Raw genomic sequence first — 26745 nt, 5'->3', positions numbered from 1 at the left:
TTTGGCTTTCCTTTAAATACAGAATTAAACATGTTACTTTAATTTGTTTCTAAAGCACTACAGGGGCTTGCACCATCACACATGAGCTGCTCTGTTCCCCCGACACCAGCTAGGTCACTTGGATCCGCAGATCAGAAGCTCCTCAAAGTCACATGCATTCCGCTTGAAGTTAAAAGGTGGCCATGCTTTTGGGTCGCTGCTCAAAAGCCTTGATGTCTTGTGCGTTTTCATTTTCATGCTTTGGTCGCCCTTTTGGTTGATTTTAAATATAAATCTGACTTGACTTGACCTACCTGCTTAGTCGGGGGAGAAATTGAATTTTGACCTGCAGGTCAAAAGCTGTGTCAAACCAGAAACGGGATCGTGTCAAAGGTTGTGTCCAACCTAGACACAATCTAAATGTCTCTCTCTCTCTCTCTCTCTCTCTCTCTCTCTCTCTCTCTGTGTACATTTGTGTCCTCACGAGGCATTCGTCGTGTGAAGAACCCATTAAGAATATTCTAAGCACGTTGTTGGTTTTGAGTCCATAGCACACTGTGGTTCATTATTGTTTCATGATCCGGAAGGTCAGTCTTTCATCTCTCTTTCTGTGAAATATTTAATAATACAGTATATGGAGCTGAGGAGGAGACGGAGGGAAGGGCACTACAGTAGCATCCCTTTCATAATATCTCGCTAACCCCTTTCTGTGAAGAGGACAGTGGGACTACATCAAATAATGCCCAATTTATGCTCCGTCATAGGCTGTCGTCATGCTCCGAAAATCTCTGCTCTGTAAGCTATGAGTTTATAAATTGTGAGCTTGTATGACGGCACTTTTAATTTAATTTAGACTAGAGTAACCAATTCATTTGACCTCCTTTTCTCAGAATAAAGTCCTCCTACTGCTTGCAACTGCTGTTGTACCCTACTGACTCTAGTGAGGAACCCCCACCAGGAGGATGTAGCACCTCCCTCCTTTTCCTCCCGTTCAATAATCCCTGCTGACAGGTGCGCACCCCCAACCCGTAGGAGTACGTACAGAGACAAAGACCACCCTCCCCACCCTACTCCCCCCCCCCCCCCCCACTCTTAGGGCTGTATTTTTGTTGTTCATAAACAGCTTTGAGTCTGTTACTTCCGTGTTGCATAGCAGTGACGGTGACATCACTGTGGAATCCTTGGTATCATTTAGGTCAATGACAATGATATAACATTATCTTAGTTGTGATCTAACCAGTAAGACGCCCTGAGTGCCTCGGCCTAAATGGTGAGGTCGTGTGCACGCATCCGCCTGGGTGACGTCACACTGCAGGGGTGGGTGACAGTGGGGGCAGTGTCTTGAGTGTACAGGGTTTGATGAGGTCAGATCAACATAATTATGGTCAGAACAGGTCAATTCCATAGATATAATAATATAGCAGCAGGTAGGCTACTCGAGGCCAGTCAACTGTCTTCTGTGTTTTGGTACGATTATGCGCGACGCACCACCGCTCCTCCACCCCCAAACAATGCTGGTCCGCGAACATTTTATGACCTGTCAGCCGGTACATGGTTCATAGCAAGGTTGGGAACCCCTGGTCTAGACCATTGGTTCTCAAAGTGGGGTCCGGGGACTCCTAGGGGTCCTTGAGGTGTACCAGGGGGCACCAAGCAACCATAAGCAGCATTTATACACAGCCAAATGCATATCATTTTGACAGTCCTTGACGTGAAGCAGTTTGATAACCACTGGCCTAGACTCTCGGCTATCTGTGTCTCACCACAAAGACATATATGGTATGACGTGAAGTATAAACGAGGCTTAAAGCTACCAAAACAAACGTCCCTACTGCTCCCCCTACTGCTCCCTGCTCTGGCTTTTGTGTTGAAGGAACAAAGATGGAGTTATCTCCTGAAAGCTACACCTCAGGGGGAGCGGCGCAGTACCGCTCATTCTGCAGGTTTTTACATCATCGTGGCCATTAAGGCAGACTCAATGACATGCACTCTCCTCACAAAGTAGCTAATTGAATCTTAGCGAGCTATAACGGAGTGGCCACTTTGTTTTCTGGAAGTCCCGTGATACTCATCTTCAGTGGATGACAGCGGTTATCGAATTAACCTCTCTAGCCTCTAGCTCACTCCCTGCTTCTTCTTTTTTTTTTAGACAAGATAGGACGTGGTCTCTGGAATGCAGCGGTGTGTATTATCTCTGTTGAAACTCAAGCCGCCCGGGTTGGAGCCAGCCAGCCTCGCGGCTCAGAGGGACTTGGTTTAAGGTCACGAGCCACAAAACCCATGATGGGTGGTGCTTGGATCCTCCTCGTGGGACACCCCCCCTAGAGTCAGACTCGTGCCAGGAAAATAACTGCCTTGGCAAACAAACTTAGTTAAAATCCAGTCATTGTTTAACCCACTGTTAGGTCTGTCACAATAATTACATAATCGTCTGATCTCAGTTATTTGAGATAATCACAGTTATTTTGTGAAAACGTGGTTGGCTTCCAACCGAGAGTGATGTCCAAAACCTTTACTTTTACTTTTCAGGATAAAAAAATAAAACGCGTCGATTTGCGACACGTTTCGAGATTGCGGATCTGCTACTTTTGATAAGTTTGTGTGACGCTGTACTGTAGTATGATCAAGTAGGGCATGAATTTACACACAAAAAAATCTCAAAAAGTAAAAAAAAATGGAGATAAGAGGTTTCTGCCCGACATGTTCTCTATATTGTCAGGCTAGTATTTTGCCACCTCAGCTACATCACTTAAAACCCTGCCGGCTCATACTGTGCATGTATCACACATGACTCAGCGTGTCCTTCGATACATGTATTCACTTGCGTGTTCAGTTATAGCTCGCTAATGGCTTTAGGTACCCGGGAACAAGTCAACCATGAGTCTTCATTACGTCCTGTTGAATTATTTAGCCGCTGTTTCCTAAAATGGGGAAACGATTCAACAACAGTGGCACCTCTTCACCTCTTCTCGTATTAAAAATGTATGCCGCAGAATTGAACTGGGAATTAACACATTATGCTAGCGGAGGCAAAGACTGCTGTACTGTACATGGTGCGTGCTTGATCATGCATGTATAAATAAAAATATAACATGTACAGTTAGTTAACCCATTAAGACCTGAGGCTGATACAAATATACCTTCTAAATCTAAATCCTGAAGCCCAAACCACATCAATGATTCTCCATGCAACTCCTACTACTTGCAACTACCTGCGACAGAATGGTGCTCTATCTGGGCATATCGAACACAAGACAGAATGGTGCTTTATTTAGGCATATCGAACACAAGACAGAATGGTGCTTTATTTAGGCATATCGAACACAAGACAGAATGGTGCTCTATTTAGGCATATCGAACACAAGACAGAATGGTGCTCTATCTGGGCATATCGAACACAAGACAGAATGGTGCTTTATTTAGGCATATCGAACACAAGACAGAATGGTGCTCTATCCGGGCATATCGAACACAAGACAGAATGGTGCTCTATCTGGGCATATCGAACACAAGACAGAATGGTGCTTTATTTAGGCATATCGAACACAAGACAGAATGGTGCTCTATCTGGGCATATCGAACACAAGACAGAATGGTGCTTTATTTAGGCATATCGAACACAAGACAGAATGGTGCTCTATCTGGGCATATCGAACACAAGACAGAATGGTGCTTTATTTAGGCATATCGAACACAAGACAGAATGGTGCTCTATCTGGGCATATCGAACACAAGACAGAATGGTGCTTTATTTAGGCATATCGAACACAAGACAGAATGGTGCTCTATCTGGGCATATCGAACACAAGACAGAATGGTGCTTTATTTAGGCATATCGAACACAAGACAGAATGGTGCTCTATCTGGGCATATCGAACACAAGACAGAATGGTGCTTTATTTAGGCATATCGAACACAAGACAGAATGGTGCTCTATCTGGGCATATCGAACACAAGACAGAATGGTGCTCTATCCGGGCATATCGAACACAAGACAGAATGGTGCTCTATCTGGGCATATCGAACACAAGACAGAATGGTGCTCTATCTGGGCATATCGAACACAAGACAGAATGGTGCTCTATCTGGGCATATCGAACACAAGTGCCGAGGTATGCCGAGCAGCCACCAATTGCTGATTATTGTGACAACGTAAACCGCTGGGATCTTACGTGGATTCCGTCGTTCTTCAGGTTTCTTGGAAACGCCCCCAGCCACTGCGTTCAGTTTTATGGGGTTAAGGTATAGTTTTACAGACGTGACAGTCACACGGTTAGTGTCACACGCACGCACACGCACACACACACACACACACACACACACACACACACACACACACACACACACACACACACAGATGGACAGATAACTTGGATGGCAACTAGCATTTTCTCATGCCAACAAAGCTCCTTTGAATTGAAGCACTTGCGACGCAATGCATCGACATGCGCCGACGTGCAACGGGACATAGATCGCTGCGACGGACACTAAAACGGTGCGTCTCGAATCATCGGTGTGGTTTGGGATTAACAGTTTTCTGATGTTGCTATAGTATACATCGTTGCAGTCGGGCAGAAAACTCATCTCCATATTTTAACTTTTTGTGTTTTTCCGTAAATTAACGCTCCACTTGATCAAAAGCATCAAAAGTAGCAGATCTACAAGCTCGAAACGTGGCACGAACGGTTTGCTGCTTTTGAAGTTGAATCCTGAAAAGTATCAATTTTGAACATTATGAGGTTTCCACCCGACAGACGATTACACTGTAGGCCTGTTACCTAAAATCTAACAAGACACAGATGCTTTCCCAGATGTAAGGGGTTAAATGTGTAAATGATTACGATTTATGTGCTGAGGGGAGCGTTTATTTCATGCCATTAATTTTTATAAACTATAATTAATAAACTACTGTTTGTGTCATCAGCACATCCATCGACACGGAACGTGAATATTACGCAGCTATGAAGCAAATTATTATAATTTTTTTTCTCCAAAATGAGGTCGAAAAGCATCAACCTGTATGAATGAGGTATCACCAAATTAATTGTTGTGAAATGCTCACTGGCACAATTTCAGATTGTTTATTCTTCCAGTTTGTAAGGACCTTAAAACTGATGCAATATTTCACAGACATATTTGGCTTTCCAGACGGAAGCGACTGGCGAGCCTGGCAATTAATGTTCAGTGAGAGGCCAGTGGGCAGGTATAGGAAGGTGTGGTCAATCTGTCAGGCGGAGCTGCACGCGAGCACATTCCTGTGAAACTGTCACGGTCGTTGGTGCTCGCTTCCACAAACACCCCTTTTAGTGGCAGAGCGATTCTGTTGCCTGTGTGTTCACATGCAGTGCGACGCCGCTGATCCAAGTCGCTCCCCGTCTGAAAAGGCCTTTAGTCTAAAAGCAATACTGTCAGCATTGGGCATGCAGTCCTGTTGACATCTGACTGCGTTCGGTGCAGCAGATGTCTATGTTTGCTTACGTCTCCGAGTCTCTTTTACCTCCAGCCAAACAGTCAGACCTCCTCGCTAGATCACTAAGCAGCATCCTCCTTCCATGGCGCTAGAGCTGTCAGATTGGACGCAGCCATCCAGACATCTGCTGGAGTTAAAGTGCTCTCCGAAGCCAATTAAGCCCATGTGATGACGTGATGCAGTGGTGGAAAGAAACAAAGTACATTTACTCAAGTACTGTACCTAAGTGCAATTTTGAGGTATTGCTGCTTTACTTGGGTATTTCAAATTTCCAATACTTTTACTTCTACTCCGCTACATCTCAGAAGGCAACAATTGAGTCCATATTTTACTTTTACTTTTTGGTGCTTTAAGTGCATTTGCCAACAGAGAGAAACGGAGAGTATTTCTATATTGCAGCGTTGATACTTTTACCGTTTGAGTACTTTCTTTTGTGCTGTGATGCTGGGGCTTCCAGATTGCGTCTCGTCTGTGGCATTTCCTGCCTGCCATGGGGGGATCTCTGTGATGTTATCGGGCCCATATCTGGGGTCTCTCTTGGACCTCGCACAACAGCTGCTTCGTGGAATGCCTGTGTGAAATCCACATGCTTTGTTGTACTTTGTTGTTTTTAAACCCATACCAGCTCCAATCCAATTACCAGTGCTGACAGAAGTACTAGAAATACAAGTAGACCCCCTGAAAAGGCCCACATACAAAATGTTATTTATACAGTACCAAACGTAAAAGGACTCATTATGCAGAATGGTCCATTTCATGATCATATTATTGGATTGCAATTATGAATATTTCACTTTCAAATATAATAAACGTAAATGCATGGCCCCTCGATAGCTGGGATAGAATTCGGCCAAAATCCTCAAGAATGTCCACTTGGTGACAATTGTTGGAATTTTTGGAATTGTCAGGAATTCATCAGGATTCCTGATGAAGTCCTGAGGGGTCGAAACGTTGATTCCTGATCCCTTAAATCAAATTGATGGGAGCTTAAAGAACGGTGTGCAGACTTCCTACCTTCTTCCTGTATGTATATTTTTGTCCTGCACCCGTCGCCATTTTTGAGATGCCGTTTGGATGTTCTCTGTTTGCAATGAATCCAATATTAGATGGGTCAGTAGGCCTATATGGTTGAAACCCCAAATAATTGAATATAAAAGATTCTTCAATGGATTCTGTTACTATTAACCGTTACTCGAATCCATTTCTCTAAGACTAGAGGGTTTACGCAGTTATTCTAAGGAACCATCAGTGACGGTGTGGGAGAAGGAAGATCCTCCAACTCTCTTTGTGTGCGTCTGTCTCTGATTCTACAGCTCTGCTGCTTGTGAGAGAATCCTTTAATTTAATCATGACGAGAGACTGGGTTGGGAGGATGTGAACTCGCGCTTTGCAAAAGTGAAAATGAGCTGCGATGACACCGAGTGTCCTTTCATCTAACGGAGACTCGGAGAGGATATGAAAATGTAATCATGTGGAATCTCGGGTTCCACATGTTATATAACGGGCGTGGCTGCGACTTCTTGTGACCAGCCTGTGACGTCAGTCATCTAATGTACCGCTGGGGTTTTCTACACTGTTCAAGGTCCATTATTTATGCAGCCATGGACCATTTGATGAGATTTAGCCTCTCAGAATATTTTCTTATTGTCCACAATTCAATGCCGTTTTGATATTGGTACCATTAGGAGAGATAACAGGCAAACGTTGATCAAAATTCTTCTACATTCTCTAATTGACTTCAATGCAGATGGTTAATAATGTAACTCTTGAGGTTCATTTTACTCTCAACAGTTAAACATCTATAAGGATCCATTTGGTTACCAACGCTCCATCATTTAGCCCATTGGACCACCCGGTACGTCATCATGGACCATTGGTTGAGAACCACTGATGTACAGTGGTTCTCAAAGTGGACTTCTGGGAGACCCCCAGAGGTCCTTGGGACAGATTTTGATGTCAGATTTTGATGTCATATGAACTAATGTTCCAGGGGACCCCCTGGAACACCCAGGGGGTCCCCTGGAACATTAGTTCATATGACATCAAAATCTGTTTAACCACTTTAATTTAACCCTAGTATACATGCATACGTAAATGCCACAATGTGGCACATTTTGAGCTTGTAGATCTGCTTTTTCCAAACTGAGCCTGGCACACAAACATTTTAACAGCGCAAAGTAGTTATGGGGGTCCTTGATGTAAAAACATGTTTGAGAACCACTTATGACATCAGTCAATGAGTTCACCTGGCTATCAGCAACATTTCAAAACTTTATGTGAAGAAATAAATTGTAATTGTGCTTCTGTTTCCGACTGGCGATGTGCATGAGCAATATGGCAGCGGTTGTTCCAAATCAGATTACTGTATCCCTGGACACACACACACACACACACACACACACACACACACACACACACACACACACACACACACACACACACACGCGCGCACACACAATCCTCTTATAGTTGTCTAGCCAGGCAAACTGGCTAGACAAGTCAAAGAGTCACATTCAAACTGACACTCATGGTATTTATTGCAGCGATTATAACCTACTTTGTCGCATGACGAACGGTGGAAATAGACGACGTACAGTTCGAGCCTGTAGATCTGATATTTTTGCAGTTTTGGTAAATATGTAATTACTTTTATTTATTTGTATTCTTTTATGTTTAAATAAAAATGTATAATTCTATGCTTGTTCATATCCAAGATAAGAACAATAACATAAGGATGCTTGGGTCCAAGGCGTAACTGGTGTCTGGGATGAACGTTTGCCAAAATCTATACACATTGTGAGCTTGTAGATCAGCTATTTGTTCATAAACACACACAATACACGCACGCACGCGCGCGCGCACACACACACACACACACACACACACACACACACCGAGAAGACTGTGGCCCGAGTACAGTTGCACCAAACCAGAGGGTTTAAGACAAGTGGTTAAACCTCTCTTCTGTTTCAGTAATTTAATTTCTCAGTCTTTTCAGCTCCGTATACCCCCCACCCCCTTTCCCCCTCGCTAAGTCTTACATTTCGGCTCCCCGCTACGCTCTAATTGAGTTTGTGACGTCCATTCTAAGTGATCTCAGACCAGGCTAACAGCAGATGTCAGGCTAGCTGGAATCACCATGCCCTGCTATATGTTAGCAGATTAGCTGTCCAATTAGCTGGAGCGTACTGTAACTGTCCAAGCTGTTCATTCATGCTGCATGCGGACACGCCGGACAGACATCTGTAGTGAACCTGCATTTTATGCGCAGACTGAGACAGTAAAACGTGGAAAAAATACATAATGGTACTTTTCCATCGAACCTTCGTAGAGGGCGCATTGACGTTTTGTTTTCTTTCCTGGTATGGCTCATTATCATTGGTTAATAAGAACAAACTCCATAAAGTCATCAATGTGTCCAGCAAACTAGCTGGGGTACGATTTGAGAGTATGACATCAATGTATGAGACCTGGGTACTCAGGAAGGGGAAAGCTATTACTAGGGATAGAACACACCCGTTACACAGCCAATACCATCGTTTATACCTTCAGGACGACGGTACACAGTACCTTCTCTGCAGGCTAGGGCTTCAAGGTTGTTTGTTCCCCTAAGTATAGGACTTATGGACAAACATCTCATCTCAGTTCTGTGCATAAAAATGGAAATATGACTGGTAGCCTTTTGGTATTTGTTTATTTTTATTGTCAATGTCTTGTGTGATCTGTTTGTATTGTGTATGTGTTTTTTGTATCCTGATGACTGCTTGGCACAAAACAAACTTCCGAAAGGACAAATAAAGTATCTATCTAACCACTGCACACACCCACAGACATTTGGTAGAGAACCCTGCACACAGCCACACACATCTGTAGTGTAGGCCCTGCACACAGCCACACACATCTGTAGTGTAGGCCCTGCACACAGCCACACACATCTGTAGTGTAGGCCCTGCACACAGCCGCACACATCTGTAGTGTAGGCCCTGCACACAGCCGCACACATCTGTAGTGTAGGCCCTGTACACAGCCACACACATCTGTAGTGTAGGCCCTGTACACAGCCACACACATCTGTAGTGTAGGCCCTGCACACAGCCGCACACATCTGTAGCGTAGGCCCTGCACACAGCCACAGTCACACAGGCATCTGTAGTGTAGGCCCTGCACACAGCCACAGTCACACAGGCATCTGTAGTGTAGGCCCTGCACACAGCCACAGGCATCTGTAGTGAACCCCTGGACACTGTCACACATCACACAGACATAGTGAACCCCTGTTGTGTTTCTGTTCCTTCCTCTGGAACCTGAAACCTGCAGTAGCAGACAACTAGTCCTTTCACAATTACATAATAAATCACCTAATCACAATTTTTTTAGATAGTCTAATCACGTTTTGAATCTTGTGTGATCTTGTTTTGATGCAACACCTTGTGAGCTTGTGGATCGGCTTTGGCACCAGTTGATCTGCAGCCCCCCCTGGGTATAGTGTTGAAGTGTCCTAACTGCTCCCTTTGAGCAGGTTGGTGCCTTGCATGGTTTCCTCCGGTGTCTGTCTGTGGATAAAGGCACTATATAAATGCACCATTTATCATTTCTTCATTCTTGCGCTTGTTGCCAGTGGTCAGGACACGGTATATTTGGACATATTTAACTGTAATTGGACACATACAGTACATCATACATGACTGATGTAGACTGCATGGGTCACATGAAGCCTGAGGTCCACATGGGAACATCCGTTCGCAGTACACTCTGTTTTGTGTATCTTCCAAATACACACTTCTGGCTTTTGTTGCTATCGGAGTCTCAGGCCTCGAGAGATGCTGAGGTCACTCTGGCTGCAGAAAGCACATGAAACATTCAGGGAGGCTGATGGCTGCGTCAGCTATAGAGGCACAACAGCCAGGTTTGCCGGTATAGAGGTTTGCAAAGACCTCAGGGTTTGGGTTAGAACATTGTCTCTGTCGGGTAGAAACCCCACATTTCCAAAACTGTTACTTTTATCCATCTATCTACAATGGCCTTGAAACATTGTGGATCTGCTACGTTTGATGCTTTTGTGTGATGCTGTAGTATGATCAAGTAGAGTTAATTTAAGAAAAAAACAGTTAACCCATTCTGACCTGAGATCAGATTCATACGAGGTTTCCACTGGACACACACTGGTCTGATTAACCCATTCTGACCTGAGATCAGATTCTAAAAATGTCAGTCGTTCTTCGATTTTTCAAAAATAGCAGACCTACAAGCTCGTATCGCGCCACTCGGTGGCGCGATATGAGCTTGTAGATCTGCTATTTTTCAATAGCTAAAGCATAACATGATGCTAACACCAAAATGGGTGCCCGGTCAGAATGGGTTAAAGTTAAAATATGGAGATGGGTTACATGGATAAGATGGTTTGGTCCGACGTGTTGAGATTGTAAATTGGTTATTTCTGTTGTTGTTGAATACCAAATTTAAAAAGTCAAAGTGGGTTTCATGAATATTGAACCAATGACATAGTGTTAAGTATGTTTTAACAAGAGCTTGTGACTAAATAATAACAACCACATTGGATCCATCGGAACACAGGCTATTTTTTCTTCTCCATGTTCTGAAAGGAACAGACTTGGACATACATGGTTTCCACCCAACAGCGACAATAATATAGCCGTCTCCTCTGTTCTCATGTCAGGGATACTCGGTGGTTGCTTTTGGGGTCAAGATATCAAATATCAAAATATTTCCCAGACTATTCATGGGATCCTGCACGCTGCAGGCTGAGCGCTTGTGTCAGTTTGGCCCCGCTGAAAATCCCCCCGCTTGTCTTTTGTTGTTCCAGACTCGTGATTTGCCGACGCGACAGAGTGCTCAGCGCATGCCAAGTCAAATCTGTGATATATTCCCCTCCTCAAATAATATATGATCTGTCTGTCACAGCAGTCTCTCGCTCTCTCTCTCTCCCTCTCACCCACTCTTCTCTCTCCTCCTCCCTCCAATACACACTGGCTCACCACTCGTATGTCTCTCCCCCTCTCTTTCCCACCCCCAACACTCTCCCTCTTCCTCTCTCTCTCATTATCTGTCTCTCATTCTGTCTCTCCCACCCCCCTTACCTCACCCCCTCTCCTCTCTAACACATGCTGTAGCCCCCCCCCCCATCTCTCTCCCACCTCTCTCTCTCTCTCTCCCACCTCTCTCTCCCTCTCTCTCAGTCCTTCCTATCTGTTAGTTAGACTGTGTGTGAGAAATACTTGTGCTTCAAAGCCTCCAGTGATGTTACTGTAGTAGATGGGCTGCAAACGCTGTGCGCTTCTTCATCTGACACCGTTTAGTTCTTCCTGTGTTCCGTTGCCTCACATCCTGTGTGGCTGAAGAGTCTGTTCAAACAGACTGAGATGAAAAGACGACGTGTGTGTGTGTGTGTGTGTGTGTGTGTGTGTGTGTGTGTGTGTGTGTGTGTGTGTGTGTGTGTGTGTGTGTGTGTGTGTGTGTGTGTGTGTGTGTGTGTGTGTGTGTTCCTGTGGAGCCTCGTTGCTTTCACATGCAGCCGCCGTTTTGTCGGTGTCAAAAACATCCCCACGAGACGGGAATTCTATTCATCCTCATCAAGAAGACATTAATAATAACAGATCTGGGGCAGATATACAGACTCTCCTGTTTTGTATGTTCTTGTATCCCCTCGTCCTCTTTCTGCCTCTCTCTTTTCCACCCATGTTGAACACGTTCTGTTCTTTTTTCCCCCTCCTAACTTTGAACCAGTTTAGAGTGTTCCCACCAAAAGATGAATTGGTTCATAATCCTAAAAATTGGTTTCAGAACCGGAACCCAAAAACACTTAGCTTTTCTTGCCCTGAACTGGGAACCAAAGTGCGCTTGTAGGCATTCTACAGGTTGGAACACCTGTAATACCCCAATATACACAATGCCTACGCATATTCGAAAGTACAAAAAGTTTTGGCAAAGTAACTAAAGCTGTGAAAATATACAGTGCCAAAGTGAAGGTAATCGCATTTTGGAAAATAGTAAAATATAGCTGATCTGATAAGCTCACAATGTATCCTCTCGCAGAATATTGTGAACTTGTAGATATCTGCTATCGCTATTCGCCTTCCTGCCGTGAGTAAATCCACACAGAAGATGCATTATGCATTATGTGGTGAGAAAAGAAACTCAAGCTTTATTCTGAAAAGGGTAGATTTCTCACTGTGAATAATGGCATCAAGCGCTGAATAAATTGGAAGTCTCATTCTATCTCTGTTCCTATCTCACGTTCTCTCTCTTGCTCTCTGTTCCCCTGTTGCTCTTATTATTCTCATGTACTCCTTGCCGCCTCTCTCTCTCTCTCTCTCTCTCTCTACCTCTCTCTCTCTACCCCCCCCCCCCCATCTCTCGGTGGGACACCTTTAAAATCGACATCACTGGTAGCAGTGTTACCTGCAGGTGTGTACTTTTAATGAGTCTCTGCCCACATTGTTCTCATTATGAAAATAGCCTCGCTCGTATAGCGTGTTCCGCTTAGCGTGTAGCCGCCGCCGCCCCGCCTGGATATACCGGGGAAGTGCCCGCCAGGCTTCAGGGAACAGGAGGCTAATATTATGGGAAGTTGATTCCGCTTCATGGTGAGAGGTTTATAAGTCTCTCCTCTGGAGGTAGCATTTATCTGGTACACGCCGTGGGGAGGACTCCATCGACCGAGAGCCCAGCCGCTAAGCATGCAGCTTAGCCCATGATTGGGTTTCCTCAAAAACAAAAGCATTATTGTCCACACGGCCCGTCAGTCTGTCCATCCGTCGGTTAACGGTCAGTTTATCTGTGAGCAGCTAAGCTCTCGTCACCAGCCTTTCCACGGCGGAGGGAAGCCTTATTCGTTCTAAACTGGTACGTTTGATCTGGCGGAGACCTGCGCTCTGAGGAGCACACTTTTCTAGTTCTCAATGTATTTCCAATCCATCACAATAAAACAAAATGAAATCTCTCATTTTGCATGAGATGCTATGATGAGCTGTCGTTAGACAAAACAAAATTGTGATTGAGTTAAGGGAAATTCAATGTGTGTGTGTGTGTGGGTGTGCGACTGTGCGTGTGCGTGTGCATGTGTGACGTACTTGCGTGTGTGTGACGTGCTTGCGAGTGTGTGACGTGCTTGTGTGTGTGTGTGTGTGTGTGTGTGTGTGTGTGTGTGTGTGTGTGTGTGTGTGTGTGTGTGTGCTGGGTTGAAACAGGTTGAGGACCTCTAGTCTAGAGGTTTGATGTATGGATGGGATGTAGTGATTAAGGGATCAGTGCAAGAGGATTAAGTCACCTCAGCATAATGTAGTATTGATGTTTTCAGTGCCACAGGCTTGTAACAGATAGCGCTAAGCAGACCAGACGGCTGTGTTCAAGTCCTTAGTGGCTTTCACAGTCCTATAATATAATACTGCATTACTTTGTGGACATCAAGTCCCTGTGTAGGAGTCTGAACATGACAGTGGAGGCACTCAGTGTCTCCACTGATTGCACTGCATGCACACTCAGTGGGCGCAATAAAGAATTGTTTTGAAACAAGCGTGCAAGCGCTTTTTTTTGTTTTCTGTTCTCTGCTCAGTGCCTTGTCCTACAGTACTTCAGGGTTTTGGTTTTGAATGTGTAAATGATCAGATCAGATCCTCATAGAACTTAATATGGTTAGAGCCTAAAATGTTTGGTCGACCGAAATACATGCAGGGTCCCCGAAATCAACTGACCACCGGTGCACACACACATGCATCAACATCCTTTGTGTAGGCCTAATTGACATTTGCATACAAAATACATACAAATCAGAAAGTGACTTCACACCATTGAAAGTAATTGGTGGCGCCACCTGTCCATTGAAATGAGAAGGAAGTTGTGCATGGGTGGGGCGGTCGTTGTTGTGATATTAACAGTGCCTATAGGGACGGTGGGTCGGTGCCGTTCGACGTCACAACCCGGATGTGAGACACATTGTTGCTCTGATCCGCACCAGACTTAGTTGGCACAAACACTGTTCAGGGGAATAGCTACACCGGAAGTTGTTTAATGTTGTTTAATGCAATCGGATTTCTGTGTGGATGTATGGGCTGCCAAGGCCAGAAAGTAGTTTTTGCCACTCAATAGGCGTTCCTGCATAACTTCCAGGTATGATGATGTCACACGCATACCGTCTATTCTCTCACGTTTTCCTTGTGACATATACTGTAGTATCTTAGTGGGAAAGATTTACATGTGTTTGTACCGTAATATAACATGGATGTAAGGTTCTATAAAGTAACAGTGTAATTCAGGGGTGACGTATCTGAAAAGGATATTTACATGGGTCACCTGAGACAAAAAAAGTTTGAGAACCAGTGGTTTGGGGGTCTGCCATAAACTTGACACTTGAAATTGCTCGGTGACCTTTGCTCTAGTCTACGCATTACAGGACTTGTAAATAAGGACATTTGGATTCCTTGAGAACAGTTGCGTAATGTCTTGTGTTCAATCTATCCTATAGGATTTGTGTTCCCGTTGGTGCTAGTGGAGTTGACGCAGGGAGGAAGTAGTGCTCTGAGCCAATAAGAGTGCAGTCACAGTGTCCCCTGTCTGTACAGCTGCAGCTCTCTCAGCGTGCACGCTGCCAAAACGCACAAAGGCCACGTCCATCAGCCATTCAAACCCTCTATACGTCCATCAGCCATTCAAACCCTCTGTACTTGTGTAAAACGGACCTGAGCTGCCTGGCTCTATACTTGGTCTGCTCTTGCTTCCCTCTACACTTAAATAGCTTCACCGGAAATAGCCGATCTACAAGCTCACAACACGCACCCTTCAGAATATAAGGGGTTCGAGTGGTTCCAAAGAACAGCATTTCCTGCTGCACATTTTATTCACTAATCGGGACAGACTTTGCTCCTTTATGTTTCCAATTATTCCAATTAAACTGCTATTCTTTCTTTGAAGTCTTATTTGTGTCTTCTCTCTTCTCGTTGGTGTGTGGTTGGTCACCAAAACATTTAGTTATGCTGTTTTTGTTTTGTTTCTTGGTGGGAACGGCGCCCATCTTCAGTGAATCTTTTTTCTTCATCTGTTATTTGTCTGCGAGAAATGTTTTTTCCCCCTTCTTTCTCCCCACAGCGGACCCCGTTTGTCCACCTCATTTTGGACTTTCTGTGGGAACTGACTTGTCAATCTATCAATTACTCATGGAGATTGTTTTGGTTTCGTGTCACTTTCCTGATCCAACAATCCAATATTTGATGAGTTGAAGTTAATAGGAGGCAGACGCGAAGGGTTATATAAATATATACCAAAAAAAGTTTGCTTAGTTGCTTCTTTTGGACTTGTTTTTACAGACCTGGTTACTTATACTTATTTACCTTTTGCAAAATCTGGCGACACTGCTAGCGATGCACTCGATAGACTTGACAAACTTCAACAAATCGCCCCGATACATTTTGGTTTGTTTGTTTGTTTGTTTTATATTTTACACAGTCAGCATTGTGTTGGAATGGCTGACTGAGCTTGTTGTGTGTTGGTGGCTAAATGCTCCTGTGAAAAGGAAGGCATTAAATATTCATTAAGTTCACAGAAGGTTCTATGCATGCTGTTCAGAACTCTGAGTTTCGTGGACGATACTGTATACCATACCAACTGTAGCAAGGCAAAAGTGCAAGGAATAAACACTCATTAATAAACATGTTGAAAGTGATGTTGAGCTGTACTAGAGCCTGAGGTTGTATAGTGGGTCTGTACTTGATATTCAAGTCCAGTTGTTGTCTATCGTCTTAATCAGTTGATCCTGTGCTCCACTGGTTCACATCGACTTAGTTATTTGTCTCAAATGGTCAAATCAGGCTTCATGACTTTGGGTGATGAACAATTACCTCATGAATACATGAATACAATTAGGTTTCTTTTACAATAAAAAAAATAATCCTTTTAGCATACCTTTTTTGACTGTACTGATTGTATAATCAATCAATCAATCACACACCATTGCATGGTGAAAACGGGTCTCAAAGTCAGACCTTCACATAAACTTGCCAATTATGAATGTGTGTCATCCATCCTAACCTTCTCCTCTCTCCTCACAGCGTGGCAGTGGGTGTCGGTTTCTACGGCAACAGCGAGACCAACGACGGGGTGTACCAGCTGACCTATTCCTTGTACAATGCTAATCACACCCTGGGAGGAGTGGACAGCCTGGTGGGTATCGCATGCACACACTTAATTTCTATTACTACTACTATACTTGTGATGACATAAAACATTTTAGGATGTTAATTTTTACAAATGGCATTTGTAGGTTTCCACCCTAAAGGTTGAGTTAATTGCGCACCAGTGTCAAGCTGCCCTGTGAGCTTGTATTTTGACTATGTTGCGTGCGTGACAGGAGAACCAGTGAGGGCCCACGCTGGGCAAGAGCTACGCTGTAGTGTAGACTCTACAGCGTAGCTCTTGCCCAGCGTGGGCTACAGTGTAGAGTGTATCCTCACAATATCTATTTCTCAAATGTTGCTATACTTTTTTGTGTGCGCACGCACGCACGCACACTCACATGCACGCACACACACACACACACAGAGACTTGGACACACGTTGAGATGTCTTTCAGTGGGCTTGCATCAATGCATCAACAGGATGGATGGGACCACATACAGTGACAGTGGATCTGGCTGTGAGACTGTGTTTCATACTGTATAATATACCTACACTATGAGGCCCTGATCTGGGGTCAGAGCTAGACATACAGTTATGGGCACCCCATTTGTTTGGAACGTATTAACGTTAATAACTTAATGGAATCCCAGTGACAGCCGATGTAGATCAAATCCCAGATGTTTGCAGTCATGCTGATGGGGATTATCTCCTTGTATGACAGACATTAATGGTAGCCCGGTGGATTTATTCAGTTAAATCCTCCAAACCCATTAATGCCTCACCACATAATATCATAATGGTGTGATTTACACTGCTCTGTCTGCAGCTCATCTAATAACAGGTGGTCCTGTCACCATCATAATTGCGTTTTGGGCACACTATATATTTAAAGCTTTTAGGCGCCGTAAACAACAGTCGCATGGGGCGGATATGACAGATTACTTAAATATAGAAAGAAATGACGTGTATTTATGACATAAATAGATGTGGAAATAGCGAATCTACATGTTTTCAACAGTTCACATTGTGTGAGACGTTATAAGCTAACGACTATTTTCACTATTGTTGGGAAAATATTTGAACATGTATGAACATTTTTCAACATGGAAATGATTATGACAAAAATAATTGTGATTATCTTAAATGGGGGTCCTCAGAGTTACTGCAGGAGAGCCGCCAAATCTTTGTGTGATAAGGACTTCAGTTTTTTTCATTAACCACTTAAACCCTAGGATCCCTATTCCGGGGCGAAAATAGCCAATCTAAGTACACATTACACAGCCAGATGTCAAGTTTCAACATGAATCCAATGCTTCATCTCCGGGATGCACACGCAGATCCGACACATCAAAGGTCCGACATGTGTAAACAACAGTCGAACATGCGCTGCTCCCGTGCTTGCGGTTATGGTTTAGGTAGGTTGTCGTTCTAATGACAGTTGGACCAATAGTATGTCGGAACTCTCTCTGAGCTAATGAGTTATTGCCCTGAAAAAACTTTGAAAACCCTTAAATTGTGATCAGTTGATTATGTTGCAGTAATTGTGACAGGCTGTCCTCTGGATTTGTTTTATTTAAAGCTCCAAACCTATTTTTTTTCCTTCAGCACATAATGATGGCACATCAAATAGGGTTATTTTCACCACACTGTCTGAGAGTGCATGAGCTGATCTGCCAGGACAGATCCTCCCATGAAACTAGGCCACAGGTATTACATAATTGCAATTATTTGAGATAATCTAAATATGTTTTTGTATAATTGTCATTAATTACTTTAACTCAAGTACAAATTTGACAGAGCAACTTTCACTTGTAATGGAATAATATTTCACAAGGAGTATCTTGTCCCTGTCGGGTTCAAACCTCATGTCCAAAACCTTTTCATGATTCAAATAAAGAAATAGCAAAAGTAGCAGATCCACAAGCTCAAAACATGTCACTTCACACTGCGTTTCCAGCTTGCAGATCTGCTTCTTTTGATGCCTTTGTGTGATGCTGTGGTATGATAAAGTATAGGGCGTTGTTAATTTAAGAAAAATACATAAAAGAATATATGGAGATAAGTGGTTTCTGCCCGACCGCAACGATCTATACTTTGGCCCAACTCACCAAGTGCTGGAGGGTTGAGTACTTTGTCCAGCACTCTGGCCCCTTATAGACTCCTAGTGCTGGAGGGTTGAGTACTTTGTCCAGCACTCTGGCCCCTTATAGACTCCTAGTGCTGGAGGGTTGAGTACTTTGTCCAGCACTCTGGCCCCTTATAGACAGTATAGACTCCTAAGGAGTCTAGTCGTCCTTGGATCGGGCCGGGGACAAAGAGGCCAGTGTGGGCGCACACAGCTCCCTGCACCCACCCACCCACCCCACATAATCAGGCATGAGCCCAGGAGACAAAAGGCTTTGATGGGTATGAACAGGGGCCAAAATGCTGGCTCCCCTGATTGGCAGTTCCTCTTATTGAGATCCTGCATTGAAGTGCTTCTCAATCTCATCCACAACAATGGTCCCATTTGGCTTTTGGCCCGCCACATAAAGCCTCCTTTCCCCCCTGTGTGTGCAGGGAGCGTCCAGAGACCAATGAACTGAGCCGGATGTATACTTCATCATACGACAGTGATCGCTGGCACAAATGGGCGATCTACAAGCCTGCAACGTGCCGCATCCGCGACGCCTCGCAGGCTTGTAGATTGGCTAATTTCTTGCCGCACGACACTGCTGTACAACAGAGGATAAATATAGGCATTAGCATGCAAACGGTGGCTGTGTAAGAGCGGAAGGAAGGGAGAGAACTCAGACCCCTCATTATCAGCGCGGACCTTTTCTCAGCTCCTGATTAAGACATGGATTAGTTCTGGTCTGGACCGTATGCTTATGGTGCGCGTGCACTGCACGTGTGCGTGTGCGCGTATGTGTGCTCTGGGATGTGAGGTATCAAAAATACAACATGCATCAACGTGCACTCACGCACACACACACACACACACACACACACACACACACAAATGCACACATACATGAATGCATCCTTGTGCAAACTTGTGTGCATGTACAGTGTACACAGGCACATACATGTACCACAAGGGTAGGTCAATGTAAATGTAACTTCCCATAGAAATGAGGTGTCATTCAATGCCATCATTTGTCCTTTTCACTCCTTTGTACATACAGTACAGTGTTTGTATTTGTTAATGACATTTTAATTTGTTATATGAATGGACTACGATGGAAGTCCATTATAGTCCCCATGGGCCTTTTTTTGCCTTCCTTTTAGACTTGAAGATGGAGTGCCATGATTTCTGTACTTTTTTTGTATTGTACGTGTCTATAGTACACCCCCAGGTGTGGTTATATAATATTCAAATAATGCGTCTTCCCTGTGCATTTGTGGTTTCTTCCTTTGAGTCCAAAAGGCCCATCCGAAATACCACCACGTTCGTGACATCACAATACCATCCCCTCCCCTAACCCCTCCACCTTTAATATCATATATAACAACAGCTGTTGGTGTGGCTTCAGTTCAGGTGGGTCACCAGACCACCCACCACGTAATGAACTGGTGAGTGTGGCCACATAAAAACACTTTCTGTACACTTTTCAGAAAATAAATCTAGTATAATCATTCATAATACCTGATGATCATGTTTTAGGGGGGTAAAAATCACAGCACTCCATCTTCAATATGCCCTACTGTATATTAAAACACCTACCCTCAGTATAGCCTTGGTCCCAGGCTTAGGCTTCATCCACACCTACATAAACGTAGCGTTTTAGTTTTAGTTTTAGTTTTAGTTTTTTTTAAATCTCTCTGTCCATACGACACGTTTTTTAAAATCTCTCCGTCCATATGACCAATGGCAAGACCCATGCGAAACTCCGTTTACATTGTCCACATGGGAACACGCAGGCGGAGTTTAAAAAAAATACACTGCGGCAGGAGTTTTCCAAAAGATGCGTTTATATGGACCAAAAACGCGTTTGCGTGTTTGCGACCCCCCCCCCCCCAAAACGCATATAAAAACCTACGTTTATCCGTTTACCCGGATACGTGTGGACAAGGCCTTACTTATCTGCAAAAAGAAAAGCCTGGTCACAACGTAAGGCAGAGAAGCTATCGGCGGACGTATCCTCCGGAATATCCGTCAGATGTATTTCCCCCGGATACGATATTTTCCCGACCAATCACAACACTTTCGCGGAGATTGTAAACTGTTTTGCAAAGCATCAACGTAATTTCCTTGGGCAATACTTCCGCTAAAATTCCCGCAACTTCCGCTGATAGTCTTTTCAGCTTAGGTCTTGCCCAGGGTGCCCTCAGTAGGTAGAGCGGCCGCTTGGAGAATCAATCCCTGTCTCGCAAGACCCTCAACCCCTAGCAGCTGCTGCTCGCCACGAGGCTGTTGGTGCCTCGCATGGTTTCCTCTGCCAGTGGAGTGTGAATGTGTGTGTGTGAATTTGCGTGTGAATAGCTGAAGTGATAATGTGAATGAGTGAATGTAAAGCACTTATAAAAGGCGCTATATAAATGCACCATGGCAAATTTGGCAATTACCATTTACGCTCGCACAGATGCACGCTCTCTCCCAGGCTCTGAATGTATAGGGCAGAAACCTCTTGTCTCCAAATTCAACGTTTTTGTGTTTTTTTTCTTGATCATACTTGACCGTCGCACAAAAAAAATCTAAAGTAGCAGATCTACAATCTCAAAATGCGACAAACGCGTTTTGAGCTTGTACATACTTTTTTCTATTTTTGAATTTGAATCCTGAAAAGTAACTATTTTGGACGTATGAGGTTTCCAGAGACGATAATCTGACAGCACAGGTCCACAAACTTTGCAAACTAACTGGGGGCCAATGGTTTCACACACACAGAGACGCCAGAACACCGTGAACAACACTGCTAAACGGGGGAAGCTGTTTAATGCCTTATCTGTGCCGTGATGTCATTTGATGTGGTATTTGAAGTGTCCAGGCTAATAATACAGTCCATTGTTTGCGGTGGTGACTGTCTGCATGCAGGCTGCCAGCAGGCCCACTGCGGAGGAGGAGGTCATGTCCGGGTCAGTCAGCGAGCGGTCAACCAGAGAGCTAACACCGGCTGAGGCGCAGGCCACACCGGCATGATTACAAACATAATATTGTTGCTGTCGGGCAGAAACCTTGTAACTCCATGTTCCAATTTTCTTTCTTTTTTCGTCAATTAATGCACTAGCAGCGTCAGCCAAAAGTTGCGAAAATAGCCAATCTACCTGCTTGGCTATATGTTTTGGAAATATTTTGTAGATGTGTGAGTGTGAGTATTAACAGGAGCTTGTGACTTTAATAATAAGCAGATTGGATCCCTGGGAAGTGTGTGTTTTTGTGCGTGCGTGCGAGCGTGTGCACTGTGTATGCATGACTGAGTACATTCATCATGCATAATGTCTGAGGACGACCTAGAGAGACATGGTATCAATGTGGAAAAAATACCAATATATTTTATTTTTATCGATTATATCAATTATTCCGGTTAACCACTCAATTACTTTGTCACACACAAATGGCACAAATAGCTGATCTACAAGCTTGTAGATCGGTCATTTTCACCATATACTTTTTTAAATTTTAAAATCGATTATTGATTGAAAATAGATACATAGTAGGCCTATATACGTACACGCAAGGGCTCTTCCTTGTGGGGAACATATTAATGGCCAAACGAGGTATGATAGTCTATGAAACCTGGTAGCATTATGTGCTGTTCTCTAATAATGTCTCACATAACTCAGTCTGTATCCTCACTTCATGATATCTTGACGTGCAGTCGTGAAAACAGCTTTGACATCTTTAACACCAGTGTCTGAATAGGTGTAGTACTTTACAGGCCAGACACCGTTGAGTTGCATGACTAATGGACACTTATTCCACTCTCTCCTCTCTCTCTCTACACGTGAGTGGGCAATTAGTACAAAAAAACGAAAAGTGAAAGTGCTATACTATAGCGCTGAGCAGCCGGGAGGCCAGAGCTATTGGTTTAAAGCGCTCTCACTCTAAAAGGCAGTTGTGGATTTGTAGAGGAATTCAAGTCCAGCTGAATTGGTCTCTTTTAATGGCTGCGCCTCGTAGCGTTTATGGCTAACCACTCTGTGCAGTGTTGCGTTCCCACTTCCTTGGTGGTGGACATAACAAAGAACTTTTACTTATGTAGTGTTGTGTTGCGTTCCCCCACTTCCTCATGGTGAACATCACAAAGAACTTTTACTTGAAGCAGTGGCTCAGGTGGTAGAGTCGCTGCTTGGGAGCCGGAAGGTTCCCACAGCAGTTCCATCCCGGCTCCCCCCCAGAGTTAGTGCCAAAGTGTCCTTGTGCAAGACACTGAACCCCTAATTGCGTGTGTGTGTGTGTGTGTGTGTGTGTGTGTGTGTGTGTGTGTGTGTGTGTGTGTGTGTGTGTGTGTGTGTGTGTGTGTGTGTGTGTGTGTGTGTGTGTGTGTGTGTGTGTGTGTGTGTGTGTGTGTGTGTGTGTGTGTGTGTGTGTGTGTGTGTGTGTGTGTGTGTGTGAGAGAGAGTTGAGTATTTGTATATTTTTTATACTTTCCAAAGTATGACTTTCACTCCACCTCATTTCAAAGACAAATGTTGATATTTTCACTCCACTACATTTCTAGTAACGGAAAAAGTCCATAAGTACATAATTAACTACTTAAGTTCTATTTCAGAGATAGCAGATAACTAAAAATGTATGGGGAATCTTTTAATTTGGGGGCTAAATATGTTTCAACACATTGATAAAAATAACATTTATTTTATAATTTTCACCTTTGAAGACTTTAATATTTGTTTTATCATATACTTTAGAATACCATATTATTAATGCATATTTGACTGAGCAACTTTCACTTGTAGTTGAGTATTATTTGACCAGGAGTGTCTATATACTTTGACTCAAGTACTGAAGTCCAGTACTTTGACCACTCTGTATAGTGCTGCGTTCCCCACTTCCTTAATCTTGGTTGACAACCAGCTGCGTGTAGGCCGCCGTGTTTCCCAAAGTCGGATTTAACGTCTTTTTTAATGTTTGTTATTTTGTCTCCAAAGCCATAAATGCCTCTGTAAACACTTCTCCTGGACTTCCCTGGTTTTGGCCGCTGATAAAGCTTTTAGTGTTGTGTTATTCCCACTTCCCCGCTGGAGTGTGTTGGACAACATGTGTCTCTGTCTGTCTCTGCCAAGGTCGTTATCCTTTTGTTTTTGTTTTTAAATTCCTTTTTAAACCAGATTTAAAGTTTTTTTTTTTTTCAAGACACGCACACTGGTGCGTTTCTTCGGCTGAATATCGGCGCGAATTTTGGAGGACGGAAAAGAAATCGACCTCACTTTGTCAATTTGCACACTGTCCATGTGCAAACTGTCGACTGTCATCCGTATACATTTTCTTTTGGGCCAGGGTCGATTTTCTCAGTTTTCCGCAGCGGTCATGGGGTGTTGGTGACAGGCTGACAGCTAGTGATAGCCTACTACTTTTGGATCTGCAAAACGCAGCGAAATAAAAAACGCTCCAGTGTGCAACCACCTTTTACATTTAGCTTAGTTTGCATTAGTTTATTTTGTTTGAATAGTATAGCTTGAATATAATATCGTCTGTCAGGTGGAAACCTCATTATGTCCAATACAGTACATTTTCATGATTCAAATGCAAAAGTAGCAGATATACAAGCTCAAAATGTGTCTCTTCACGCCGCATTTCAAGCTTGTGGACCTGCTACTTTTGATGCTTTTGCGTGATCAAGTAGGGCAGTCATTTATGAAAAAAACAAAACACAAAAAGTTAGAATATGGATATAGGAGATTTCTGCCCGACAGCAACGATATATATATATATATATATATATATATATATATATATATATATATATATATATATATATACATTTGTCAGAGGTGAGATTCGCACTATTGAATATTCATAAAACATATTGTGCAGTGAATACTCATCCGACCAAAGGATCCATTTGTGCACTCTCAGAGTTAAATGAATCTCACAATGTGTTGAAAGACAAAATAAGGGAAGCACAGGAAGAATGAGCGCTTCCGCTCCGGTGATGTGCTAAACGTGGCGGGGTGAGGTGGTCTCCATCTTGAGGGTCTACAGAGGCACTTTAGAACCGTGTTCCATTTCACACTCCAGCTCTTCCATTCAACTTTAATTGCACAGAAGCCTCCATATCTGTCACAGAGCTGCAGGAATCAGTCACAGCTCACGGAGAGGCCATGTTCATAGCGCTTGAAGACCGTCTCCCAGCTGACAGCTGTGTATATACATTCAGGGTATCATGTGTGGGTTACCCTGCCTTTCCCCAGAGTTGTGAAATAAGTGACTTATGTAGTTGAATAGTCCGACTGCAGGTGGCCAGCAAACCAAGTCCCCCAAATCCCCTATATTTTATGCGTTTTGTTTTTTATTCTCTTATCACTGTTTGTATCTCTTTTTTTCTGTATGTCATACTGTATGCCACTGCTATTTGTCTGTCTGTCTGTCTGTCTGTCTGTCTGTCTGTCTCCTCCTTGGAAATCGTATTACTCTGATTGGTCCCGAGGACGAGGCATGCAGAGCTACTTCATGTCAAGCTCCATTGTTTATTTGAGCCACATACCACCGTTTGATGAGGTTTAGCCTCTCATACCAAACACGTCCAATATTTTGTTATTGAGAGCTTAAAATGAAACCAAGTGGACCCGTAATGACCACTGATGCAGAGGATCAGAGTGGATAGTGATTAGAGAAGACGTGCTGTGTCCTCAGGCTCTGCAGATAAGATGCTCACTGAGCAGCCAAAGAACAGTCACAGCATCTCGTCAGTTGGCAGTGGTGGAATGTAACCTATTAAGTACTTTAGTTTAAGTTACTTTCACTTAATTTAGTGCTGTGCTTGAGTACACATTTTAGGGACTTTTGCTTTACTTGAGTAGTTCCATTTTTCAAGACATTAGACTTTAGACTCCATTGCATTGTACTTTTTACTCCACTACCGTTGTTTGAAGATTTTAGTTTACAGTTACTTTGTAGATTTAGATTATGGCCCTATAGCTGGTCTACAATCTCAACTTTTAAATCTGCTATTTTCAAAAATATTGAAACGGGAAAACCAAAACTATTACTTTTCAGGATTTCTAATTCAAAAACAGAATCTACAACCTCGAAATATTCACTGTAGTATGATCATATCTCCATAATGATAGAATATGTAGATACGTGGATTTTGCCCGACGGCATTTGTACTGCTACTTTTAGTTAAGTAAAAAAGAAATAATGCTGTAGTACATCTTCCACCACTGGCGGTTGGAGCTACCATGGGCGATCAGATGACGGGACAGATAGAGAGAACGACACACTGTACTCCCATGTCTCTCTGCCGCGCTGCTGCTGCTGCTGCGGCTGCGCTTTTCTGTGGCAGGCAAGTTCAAGTTAAGAGCCAGGGAACTGTGATCCCTGTGGCGCTGTCGCAATCAGTGGTGCGTAGAGCCCATCTGGATTTGGCCTTGGCACTTTTCAAAACACGCATTTTCTTGTGTCATCCTGTATAGTCCCCCTGTCCTTTCTTCTAGTTTGTCCTCAGTGCTTCTATCCGCTATGTTACCCGTCATGCTCTGCCTGTCGCTTTGCTCTCTTTTACCAGACAGTTGCGAGTCTTCCAGGAGATATTATATAAAAGCAAACTTTATACACTGTACGCTCAACGTTTATAGACTTTTTTTTTTTCTTCTTTCTTCTTAGTATTTTTGTGTGTGATACACTGAAATTGTTATGTCTAATATTGTTGTCGATGCATTTTAATGGCTTGGGTCTTGGGACCCCCACCCTCCCTAACATCTCTCTCTTTCTCTGCTCTTTCTCTGTGTTTTCTCTCTGGGACCCCCACCCTCCCTAACATCTCTCTCTTTCTCTGCTCTTTCTCTGTGTTTTCTCTCTGGGACCCCCACCCTCCCTAACATCTCTCTCTTTCTCTGCTCTTCCTCTGTGTTGTCTCTCTGAGACCCCCACCCTCCCTAACATCTCTCTCTTTCTCTGCTCTTCCTCTGTGTTTTCTCTCTGAGACCCCCACCCTCCCTAACATCTCTCTCTTCCTCTGCTCTTCCTCTGTGTTGTCTCTCTGAGACCCCCACCCTCCCTAACATCTCTCTCTTTCTCTGCT

At 43.7% G+C, this 26745-nt stretch overlaps 1 protein-coding gene across 3 annotated transcripts in view; it reads left to right on the top strand.

The window, feature by feature from the left end:
- Positions 1 to 26745, top strand: part of LOC308333187 (protein tweety homolog 2-like) — a 101298-nt gene that overhangs the window by 32250 nt on the left and 42303 nt on the right. For all 3 annotated transcript variants that reach the window (XM_080789397.1, XM_080789399.1, XM_080789398.1), the window contains one exon: positions 16510 to 16621. In XM_080789397.1, the coding sequence (XP_080645523.1) occupies positions 16510 to 16621 (112 nt within the window). The remainder of the gene's footprint in view (positions 1 to 16509; positions 16622 to 26745) is intronic.

The sequence above is a fragment of the Protomyctophum bolini genome (genome assembly GCF_963924005.1).
Source record: "Protomyctophum bolini genome assembly, chromosome: 18".
In the NCBI taxonomy this organism is placed as follows: domain Eukaryota; kingdom Metazoa; phylum Chordata; class Actinopteri; order Myctophiformes; family Myctophidae; genus Protomyctophum; species Protomyctophum bolini.
The sequence above is the reverse complement of the archived record's forward strand: the minus strand, read 5'-3'. Positions and strand labels throughout refer to the sequence as shown.